At 40.0% G+C, this 12,084-nt stretch overlaps 1 protein-coding gene across 1 annotated transcript; it reads right to left on the minus strand.

Moving 5' to 3' along the window:
• Positions 1 to 227: 227 nt before the first annotated feature.
• Positions 228 to 5,737, minus strand: LOC133650740 (histone H3.3A). The gene is made up of 4 exons (XM_062048336.1): positions 5,602 to 5,737; positions 2,801 to 2,944; positions 2,245 to 2,398; positions 228 to 403 (listed from the first exon to the last, which is right to left on the minus strand). Exons 2-4 carry the CDS (start codon positions 2,926 to 2,928, stop codon positions 275 to 277), a joined length of 411 nt encoding a protein of 136 aa, XP_061904320.1. The 5' UTR covers positions 2,929 to 2,944; positions 5,602 to 5,737; the 3' UTR covers positions 228 to 274.
• Positions 5,738 to 12,084: the final 6,347 nt, after the last annotated feature.

The following is a 12,084-nucleotide window of genomic DNA, read 5'->3' on the forward strand; positions in this document are numbered from 1 at the left end:
CTCACAACTTTGACCCTTTTGAGTACACTGTACTACCCGTGCACTAGCCTTTTGCACTTAATTGACCTAAAAGATCAATTAAGCGCACAAACGGAGACACAGAAAGAAACCTTTGAGAGACCAGACATCAGCTTAATGCTATCTTAATAGTCAGTTAGCCTAAAGTCTACAGAAGATGAGGGAGAAAAAAGCAGGCAGTAAGAAGAGGAAAGACAGGTAAGAGTAAAAAAAAAAAAAAAAAAAAAGGACAAAAGGACAAAAGTTACATGTGTTTTTAAGCACGTTCTCCACGGATTCGGCGGGCCAACTGAATGTCTTTGGGCATGATGGTGACACGCTTGGCATGGATGGCGCACAGGTTGGTGTCCTCAAATAGTCCCACCAGGTAAGCCTCACTGGCCTCCTGCAGGCACACACACAAATAGAAGATATTAATATGACACAGTCTAAAATATACTGTATTGTAGGAAATATTAATATCTATGGTGATATTTCGAAACAGAGTAGACACTACAATTGAAAAAATCCACTTCTTGTTATTCATACAACAATTTTCTCATGTAAAACATATGCCTCGGCTTCATAAAGTTTGGAAACGCTGCAAAAAACCTTTTACCCTTTTATCTACTGTCCTGCTGTGGCACAATAGCCAATCAATTTGACTTTTCAAGTCCATATAACAAACAAACATTTTTTTCATCATATTAAAACTCCTTTTTGTCAGTAACACTAAGAATACGTGCACACTGCAAGGTAGGATGTCAAATTCAATTTTTTTTGGTCAAATCCTATCTTTTTGTCTACCGTGTTTTTCGAACAATAAGGAACACTTAAAATCCTTTCATCTTCTCAAGAATCGACAGTGCGTCTTCAAAAATAATTCTGGGTCTGTGTATATTTTGGTATTTCAAATTTATTTTCATAAAGGGATATTAAAAAACAATTTTTTTTATTACCGTATTTTTCGGACTATAAGTCGCAGTTTTTTTCATAGTTTGGCCGTGGGTGCGACGTATACTCCGGAGCGACTTATGTGTGAAATTATTAACACATTATTGTAAAATATCAAATAATATTATTTATCTCATTCGCGTGAGCGACGAAGCAAATGGCAGCCATCGTCACACACACGTCAACAATCGTCACTCACACGCCAACCAATAAGAATTCGGCGGGGGCGGGTCATGGCAGAAGTGCATTGTGGGTTTTGGAATGCTAACTGCTATATGCTATACGCTACTGCCGGAGCTATTAAAATGGATCACATCAACGTTGGCGGTAACTTATAAAAACTGAGAAGGACTGAACAAAAATGGCACCGAAAAGGAAATTATATACTGCAGATTACAAGCTGGACGTAGTGAAATATGCAGCAGAAAACAGCGATCGAGCAGCAGAAAGAATGGACGCTAGCGCCGCATACCAGGAGCGACACCGAGGAGGAAGATTTGATGTTATTTAGCGATCGAGAGTGACAGATTGTTTGGTAAACGTATAGCATGTTCCATATGTTAGTTATTTGAATGACTCTTACCATAATATGTTACGTTAACATACCAGGCACGTTCTTAGTTGGTTATTTATGCGTCATATAACGTACACTTATTCAGCCTGTTGTTCACTATTCTTTATATATTTTAAATTGCCTTTCAAACGTCTATTCTTGGTGTTGGATTTTATCAAATAAATTTCCCCCAAAAATGCGACTTATACTCCAGTGCGACGTATATATGTTTTTTTTGTTCTTTATTGTGCATTTTGGGCCGGTGCGAAGTATACTCCGGAGCGACTTATAGTCCGAAAAATACGGTATGTATGCATTGATCTGATCACTGACCCTATAGTGGTTAAGGTAAACGAGTTTGTACTGCCAAAATCAATAGTATTATTAATTTAAGTATGTACATGATTACTGTGATAATTTGTTATAATTAAACACATTAGTTAACTAGTTAGTTTTGACAGCCATGATATATATTTTATTTGTAGCACGATGTTGCGAAGGACAACTGTGCATTTATTTTTTTATCTAAAATAACATTTTGTCGGGGATGTTAAAATCCTCCATTACGTTGTGTTAAAAAAGAAAAAACTCTTAAAAATATAATTTTATATCGTATTAAAAGCCCGTGAAATTTCAATAGCATTTTTGAAGGGGAAATAAATGCAATTTGATGATTTTCCCAGACAGTTAAGCCATATGTCCAACAATAACATGTTAATATGTTACATGCACACACATACCTGCAGAGCACCGATGGCAGCGCTTTGGAAACGCAGATCGGTCTTGAAGTCCTGAGCAATCTCCCTGACCAAGCGCTGGAAGGGCAGCTTGCGGATCAGCAGCTCAGTGGACTTCTGGTACCGACGAATCTCTCGCAGAGCGACAGTCCCAGGCCTGAAGCACAACACTACACGCTCAAAAAACACTTACCTTATATTAAACTGTGAACTGCTAATATAAATATTTAACAATGTTAAGTAAGTATCATTAATAAAGATGAATAGAATGAAAGCTAAATGTGCTTTTTATGGAAGAACGTCAAAATCTACTAAATCATATTTGTAAGTCACACAAATCAAGTCAACTCTGCTTTTGTTATGGTTCTGAAATATGAACAAATTATGAGGATCCATTGTACTTGTACATTGTACACTTAAGGTAGCGCAAGAAACAAGAGTTAAATGACATTTTTTTTACCAATTAAACTCTCCTGGATTATTTCATTGAATACTTTACTCTGTCATGGCAGGTAAACCAGTATGGAAAATTGGCATCCGTAATAAATGCAAATGTTACCTGTAACGATGAGGCTTCTTGACTCCTCCAGTGGAAGGAGCACTTTTGCGGGCAGCCTTGGTAGCCAGCTGCTTTCGAGGAGCCTTTCCTCCAGTGGATTTACGAGCAGTTTGCTTGGTACGAGCCATGACGTCAAATGATCACCTGAACGAGGCATCAAACATTGAAGCACCTGTTATTACAGTGTTCTGAATCTACAGATCAAATACTATTTTTTCTGCATTACGCTGTGTCTACAGTTACATATAATGACATTTGACTAAACAACTTATTTTATATTCCATAAGAGCTGTGGTACACTACCAAGAATCCAAACAATTTGCTACATTCCTTGAGCAACGCATTTACAATGTGATGACGCGGCGAAGTTGGTAGAGTGGCTGTGCCAGCAATCGGAGTGTTGCTGGTTACTGGGGTTCAATTCCCACCCTCTACCTTCCTAGTCACGTCCGTTGTGTCCTTGGGCAAGACACTTCACCCTTTGCCTCTGATGGCTGCTGGTTAGCGCCTTGCATGGCAGCTCCCTCCATCAGTGTGTGAATGTGTGTGTGAATGGGTAAATGTGGAAATACTGTCAAAGCGCTTTGAGTACCTTGAAGGTAGAAAAGCGCTATACAAGTATAACCCATTTATCATTAATGACAAATACAACAATATGGTGATTGGGTTAACCACTAGTTTGATTTGATTATATAATGAGTTAATTGACTCAATATGATCAAAGTTATGTCTATTTCTGGGTTGCATTTCAATAATCTCTGTTCATAAAATTACAAATTTGGACTGTTAAAAGTAAATTATGGCGCTACATGTTTAAAAATTATTTATATTTATGTGGTTACTTATTTTAAAAGTGTCGATTCCAGTTTGGTTTGTTACGGTGCAGAAGTCATTGCCGTTGTGATGCTTTAAGAGACAGCTCTCCCTGGTATCTGTGATTTTGTGCTTTTATTTTATGTGCGCGTGTTAATGTAGAACTAAGGTTTAATTGACACTTATTATCCATCCATCAATCCATTTTCTATCGCTTGTCACTCTTGGGGTCGCTGGAGCCTATCTCAGCTGCATTCGTGCGGAAGGCGGGATACACCCTGGACAAGTCGCTACCTCATCGCAGGGCCAACATAGACAGACAACATTCACACTCACATTCACACACGAGGGCCAATCAACCTATCCACAGGTGCATGTCTTATTATATGGATGGATATTTGCTGCTTGTTTTTTTTATCAATATTCACATCATGCATACAAAATGCAGACCGAATTTACTTCATTAGATCAGTGGTTCTCAAATGGGGGTACGCGTACCCCTGGGGGTACTTGAAGGTATGCCAAGGGGTACGTGAGATTTTTTTTAAATGCCTGTCAAAAAGAACTGTGAAAAGAAATGCAACAATGCAATATTCAGTGTTGACAGCTAGATTTTTTGTGTACATGTTCCATAAATATTGATGTTAAAAGACTTATTTTTTTGTGAAGAAATGTTTAGAATTAAATTCATGAATCCAGATGGATCTCTATTACAATCCCCAAAGAGGGCACTTTAAGTTGATGATTACTTCTATGTGTAGAAATCTTTATTTATAATTGAATCACTTGTTTATTTTTCAACAAGTTTTTAGTTATTTGTATATCTTTTTTTCCAAATAGTTCAAGAAAGGCCACAACAAATGAACAATATTTTGCACTGTTATACAATTTAATAAATAAGAAACCGATGACATAGTGCTGTATTTTACTTCTTTATCTCTTTTTTTCAACCACAAATGCATTGCTCTGATTAGGAGGTACTTGAATTAAAAAAATGTTCACAGGAGGTACATCACTGAAAAAAGGTTGAGATCCACTGCATTAGATGACAGAATAACAAGAGCTTGGATTAGTGTATTTCAGATACTTACGTATTTTTAATGTAGAATTTTGCGTCCTCAGACAATTATGCAACAATGACGTCAATCAGACATCTACAGCCTGCATGTGAGCGTTTTTGTATTTTTTTTGTCATCAACCGTTTTAGTCATATATCCCTGCAATAAACGTGTATGGGTTCGCCGCTATTTTTTGCTGTTATATAAAGACACACACATCACTTTGACGTTTATGACGTAATCGTCTCCTGCGTTCATTATTGGGTTGCGGAAATCATCATAGTATACTTTTGAAACAGTCACTTCAATAAAAATTACTTCAAATACTGAAGTAGTTCAGTTGTCCACTCGCCGAAACGTCGTCAAACGTATTCCGCGCTAACAATGTTTCGTTTACAGTTAGCCAATCGAGAAAGTGTGCAATACCAGCTCGGCCAATTAAATGCTTAGAAATATTGTCGTCCCAGAAGCAACCAATCAGCGGCCTCCCGGTCTTGCGTAAAAGCCAATGGGCGCTTGTGGCACAGTGTTTAGGGGCGGGGGCAATTACTTAGCGCCCGCCTCTTACAAACAGGATTATGGCCGGATATCACGACAAGCTATAAACACAACTTTCAGAGTTATAAACTAAACAGTGTGTTCACACACTATAATCCGAATATAGGAAACAAGCGGCAACGGCGCTCAATTCGATGTATATAATAAGAAGCAAAGCAGCTTGGTAGAAATAGCCAATGAACTGAAAACAATACGGTGATGTTAGCAGCAGCTTCTCTCCCTCAGCCATCCGGGCAGCTGTGTTGCCTCTTCATTTTAAACGTCGAAAATACGCCATATTTTATCACAATATGCCAAAAACCACAAAGTATTTTCTACACGAAAGACTAAGCGAACCTCACTGTGAAGAAAATCAAGGGAGAAATGACTCACCAACGGTAAATGTATGTCCGTACTAGAGAGTGTTTGTCAGATGTTTACGATCTTCACACAATGGACGCGCGCAGCAAAATGGCGTCGACGTCAATCATGTGTTTCCCACAATGCAACGCGCCACTGCAGATTCACTTGAACGACGTCGTTTTGTTGTAAAGTGAACACTAGTGAGCTACTATTTATTTTGTTGTGGTTGTTTTAGTTGGAGTGGTTTTGCAAGTACAAATTCAGATGTATGTTATGTGACACCATTTGGTATTTCTACTTCAATGTGGACCCTTCCAGTTGGGGAATTTAGTATTCATCCGTCCATCCATTTACTACCGCTTGTATTCAATCAAGCTTTATTGCAGACTCCAACGTCCAAGTAGACACACACACACACACACACACACTCACTTAAACAAACAAAATACAGTATAAAAGGCATTATCATATAATATTAAAAACAGTGCTTGTACATATTCAGTAAAAGGCATCTAATTAATAAATAAAAGCAGCAAAATAAAACATAAATATTGTGTATATATATATATATATATATATATATATATATATATATATATATATATATATATATATATATATATATATATATATATATATATAAATAAATATATATTAGGGATGTCCGATAATGGCTTTTTGCCGATATCCGATATTCCGATATTGTCCAACTCTTTAATTACGATACCGATATCAACCGATACTGATATATACAGTTGTGGAATTAACACATTATTATGCCTAATTTGGACAACCAGGTATGGTGAAGATAAGATAATCTTCCAAAACGTTATTAGTTAATGAAGTCATTAGAGACAACAAACTTGACGTCGTTGGTCTCGCCGAGTCCTGGCTCAAACCAGACGATTTTTTTGCGCTAAATGAGGCATCTCCTCCTAACTATACCAATGCACATGTTGCCCGACCTCTTAAAAGGGGAGAGGGTGTCGCACTAATATACAATGAAAACTATAATTTTACACCTAACCTAAATAATAAATATAACTCGTTTGAGGTGCTCACTTTGAGGTTTGTCACACCGCTGCCTCTCCACCTGGCTGTTATCTACCGCCCCCCTGGGCCCTATTCGGACTTCATCAGTGAATTCTCAGAGTTTGTTGCTGATCTAGTGACGCACGCCGACAATATAATCATAATGGGGGACTTTAATATCCATATGAATACCCCATCGGACCCTCCATGCGTGGCGCTCCAGACTATAATTGATAGCTGTGGTCTTACACAAATAATAAATGAACCCACGCATCGCAACGGTAATACGATAGATCTAGTGCTTGTCAGGGGTGTCACCACCTCTAAAGTTACGATACTCCCGTACACTAAAGTAATGTCCGATCATTACCTTATAAAATTCGAAGTTCTGACTCATTGTCAACAAACTAATAATAATAATAATAATAACTACTACAGCAGCCGCAACATTAATGCTGCCACAACGACGACTCTTACTGACCTACTGCCTTCGGTAATGGCACCATTCCCAAATTATGTGGGCTCTATTGATAACCTCACTAACAACTTTAACGACGCCCTGCACGACACCATTGATAGTGTAGCACCGCTAAAGCTAAAAAGGGCCCCTAAAAGGCGTACCCCATGGTTTACAGAAGAAACTAAAGCCCAGAAATTATCATGTAGAAAGCTGGAACGCAAATGGCGTGCGACTAAACTTGAGGTTTTCCATCAAGCATGGTGTGATAGTTTAATAACTTATAAACGCATGCTTACCTCAGCTAAAGCTAAATATTACTCAAATCTCATCCACCTCAACAAAAATGATCCTAAATTTTTGTTTAGTACAGTAGCATCGCTAACCCAACAAGGGACTCCTCCCAGTAGCTCCACCCACTCAGCAGATGACTTTATGAATTTCTTTAATAAGAAAATTGAAGTAATTAGAAAAGAGATTAAAGACAATGCATCTCAGCAACAACTGGGTTCTATTAACACAGATACGACTGTATATACGACGGACACTGCCCTCCAAAATAGTTTCTCTCTCTTTGATGAAATAACATTGGAGGAATTGTCAAAATGTGTAAATAGGACAAAACAAACAACATGTTTACTTGACCCAATTCCTGGGAAACTTATCAAGGAGCTTTTTGTATTATTAGGTCCATCAGTGTTAAATATTATAAACTTATCACTTTCCTCTGGCACTGTTCCCCTAGCATTCAAAAAAGCGGTTATTCATCCTCTACTCAAAAGACCTAACCTCGATCCTGATCTCTTGGTAAACTACCGGCCGGTGTCCCACCTTCCGTTTATCTCGAAAATCCTCGAAAAAATTGTCGCACAGCAGCTAAATGAACACTTAGTGTCTAACAATCTCTGTGAACCTTTTCAATCCGGTTTCAGGGCAAATCACTCTACGGAGACAGCCCTCGCAAAAATGACTAATGATCTATTGCTAACGATGGATTCTGATGCGTCATCTATGTTGCTGCTTCTTGATCTTAGCGCCGCTTTCGATACTGTTGATCATAATATTTTATTAGAGCGTATCAAAACGCGTATTGGGATGACAGACTCAGCCTTGTCTTGGTTTAACTCTTATCTTACTGACAGGATGCAGTGCGTCTCCCATAACAATGCGACCTCGGACTATGTCAAGGTAACGTGCGGAGTCCCCCAGGGTTCGGTTCTTGGCCCTGCACTCTTTAGTATTTACATGCTGCCGCTAGGTGACATCATACGCAAATACGGTGTTAGCTTTCACTGTTATGCTGATGACACCCAACTCTACATGCCCTTAAAGCTGACCAACACGCCGGATTGTAGTCAGCTGGAGGCGTGTCTTAATGAAATTAAACAATGGATGTCCGCTAACTTTTTGCAACTCAACGCTAAGAAAACGGAAATGCTGATTATCGGTCCTGCTCAACACCGACATCTATTTAATAATACCACCTTAACATTTGACAACCAAACAATTAAACAAGGCGACTCGGTAAAGAATCTAGGTATTATCTTCGACCCAACTCTCTCGTTTGAGTCACACATTAAGAGTGTTACTAAAACGGCCTTCTTTCATCTACGTAATATCGCTAAAATTCGTTCCATTTTGTCCACAAGCGATGCTGAGATCATTATCCATGCGTTCGTTACATCTCGTCTCGATTACTGTAACGTTTTATTTTCGGGCCTCCCTATGTCTAGCATTAAACGATTACAGATGGTACAAAATGCGGCTGCTAGACTTTTGACAAAAACAAGAAAGTTTGATCATATTACGCCTATACTGGCTCACTTGCACTGGCTTCCTGTGCACCTAAGATGTGACTTTAAGGTTTTACTACTTACGTATAAAATACTACACGGTCAAGCTCCTGCCTATCTTGCCGATTGTATTGTACCATATGTCCCGGCAAGAAATCTGCGTTCAAAGAACTCCGGCTTATTAGTGATTCCCAGAGCCCAAAAAAAGTCTGCGGGCTATAGAGCGTTTTCTATTCGGGCTCCAATACTATGGAATGCCCTCCCGGTAAAAGTTAGAGATACTACCTCAGTAGAAGCATTTAAGTCTCATCTTAAAACTCATTTGTATACTCTAGCCTTTAAATAGACTCCCTTTTTAGACCAGTTGATCTGCCGTTTCTTTTCTTTTCTTTTCTACTCTGCTCCCAACCCGGGGTGGACCGCTAGCCTGTCCATCGGATGGGGACATCTCTACGCTGCTGACCCGTCTCCGCTCGGGATGGTTCCTGCTGGCCCCACTATGGACTGGACTTTCGCTGATGTGTTGGACTTTCACAATATTATGTCAGACCCACTCGACATCCATTGCTTTCGGTCTCCCCTAGAGGGGGGGGGGGGGGGGGTTACCCACATATGCGGTCCTCTCCAAGGTTTCTCATAGTCATTCACATTGAAGTCCCACTGGGGTGAGTTTTCCTTGCCCGTATGTGGGCTCTGTACCGAGGATGTGGTTGTGGCTTGTACAGCCCTTTGAGACACTTGTGATTTAGGGCTATATAAATAAACATTGATTGATTGATTGATTGATAAGGTCCCTTTTTAAAATATTAATAAAATCCATCCATCCATCCATCTTCTTCCGCTTATCCAAGGTCGGGTCGCGGGGGCACCAGCCTAAGCAGGGAAGCCCAGACTTCCCTCTCCCCAGCCACTTCGTCCAGCTCCTCCCGGGGGATTCTGAGGCGTTCCCAGGCCAGCCGGGAGACATAGTCTTCCCAACGTGTCCTGGGTCTTCCCCGTGGCCTCCTACCGGTCGGACGTGCCCTAAACACCTCCCTAGGGAGGCGTTCGGGTGGCATCCTGACCAGATGCCCGAACCACCTCATCTGGCTCCTCTCGATGTGGAGGAGCAGCGGCTTTACTTTGACCTCCCCCCGGATGGCAGAGCTTCTCACCCTATCTCTAAGGGAGAGCCCCGCCACCCGGCGGAGGAAACTCATTTTGGCTGCTTGTACCCGTGATCTTGTCCTTTCGGTCATGACCCAAAGCTCATGACCATAGGTGAGGATGGGAACGTAGATCAACCGGTAAATTGAGAGCTTTGCCTTCCGGCTCAGCTCCTTCTTCACCACAACGGATCGATACAGCGTCCGCATTACTGAAGACGCCGCACCGATCCGCCTGTCGATCTCACGATCCACTCTTCCTTCACTCGTGAACAAGACTCCGAGGTACTTGAACTCCTCCACTTGGGGCAGGGTCTCCTCCGCAACCCGGAGATGGCACTCATACCTTTTCCAGGCGAGAACCATGGACTCGGACTTGGAGGTGCTGATTCTCATCCCAGTCGCTTCACACTCAGCTGCGAACCGATCCAGTGATTAATAAAATAAAATAAGATAAATAAACTAAAAACATTTTCTTGAATAAAAAAGAAAGTAAAACAATATAAAAACAGTTACGTAGAAACTAGCAATGAATAAAAATGAGTAAAATTAACTGTTAAAGGTTAGTACTATTAGTGGACCAGCAGCACGCACAATCATGTGTGCAGACTGTATTGATATATATTGATATATAATGTAGGAACCAGAATATTAATAACAGAAAAAAACAACAAAGTGTTGGGGGAGGGAGGATTTTTTGGGTTGGTGCACTAATTGTAAGTCTATCTTGTGTTTTTTATGTTGATTTAATTATTTTTTTTTTTTTTTTTTTTTTTAAACAAAAAAAACCCGATACCGATAATAAAAAAAAAAACGATACCGATAATTTTAAAGCATTTATCGGCCGATTAGAGATCGGCCGATTAGAGATGTCCGATAATATCGGCAGGCCGATATTATCGGACATCTCTAATATATATACTGTATATACTTATAAATGATAATAAATGATAAATGGGTTATACTATATATAGCGCTTTTCTACCTTCAAGGTACTCAAAGCGCTTTGACACTATTTCCACATTCACACACACATTGACACACTGATGGCGGGAGCTGCCATGCAAGGCGCTAACCAGCACCCATCAGGAGCAAGGGTGAAGTGTCTTGCCCAAGGACACAACGGACATGACTAGGATGGTAGAAGGTGGGGATTGAACCCCAGTAACCAGCAACCCTCCGATTGCTGGCACAGCCACTCTACTAACTTCGCCACGCCGTCCCCATAATACTTAAAAAAAATGCGTCTACACATTCTATAAAAGGCAAAGATACCAGTGTTTGCATATATATCATCGGTACCTGTGTCGATCCTGTGTCGAGTTTGTAAGTTTACCCCTTAAAATATATAAATAGTCCATATGTTTATGGTAACTTTACTGAAATCAATTAAAACGTAACTGATAATTATATCCCCTACTCCGTTGCATTATCATACTTTGGTCCTCGGGATCACACAGGACTAAAGTAGTCAAAGTATCAATATCAAGTCGATACCAACACACAAAATGTACATTGATACCAGTTTTTTTTCTTCATTATCGTCAGTATAGAATACTGTAAAGCACTTTTTCCTTGTCATGCTGTGTCAATAGAGGGGTTTGGATTTTTACCGGAAGTGCATGTCGGAATCCATTTTGAAGGGCGAGAAATACTTTGAGTCATTAGATAAGAAGTCCCTTGGTCGTTTTAAGGAGAAATCAGCCCTAATTGGATGGAAAAATCCGTACAAGATCGACAAGTTAGAGTGGAGCAGAGACCACCACATCTTCCCTGATGTCTTTGTGAACTACTTCATTTTTCAAACCAGCCCATTTTACACTTCGAAGGACTACATTTTAACAGTCTAGAAAGCTATAACGGCTTTGTTTGTGGATGGGTTTGTGACGTTGAGGTTTTTATAAACCCAGTGGACATCGTGTCCGCAAGCCAGTCTAGAGTAACACACTCTCAGAAATGATCCGACCCAAGTTTGACACCGTGGATAATTACGTCTAACCAACATGTCGTCATCTCAGCACACTGTGATTGTAAGGCAGACTTGAAAGAATGTTTTTGTCCTGTCCAGCTACTCAGGCAAATCATA

This window comes from Entelurus aequoreus, linkage group LG05 (assembly GCF_033978785.1).
Source record: "Entelurus aequoreus isolate RoL-2023_Sb linkage group LG05, RoL_Eaeq_v1.1, whole genome shotgun sequence".
Lineage (NCBI taxonomy): Eukaryota > Metazoa > Chordata > Actinopteri > Syngnathiformes > Syngnathidae > Entelurus > Entelurus aequoreus.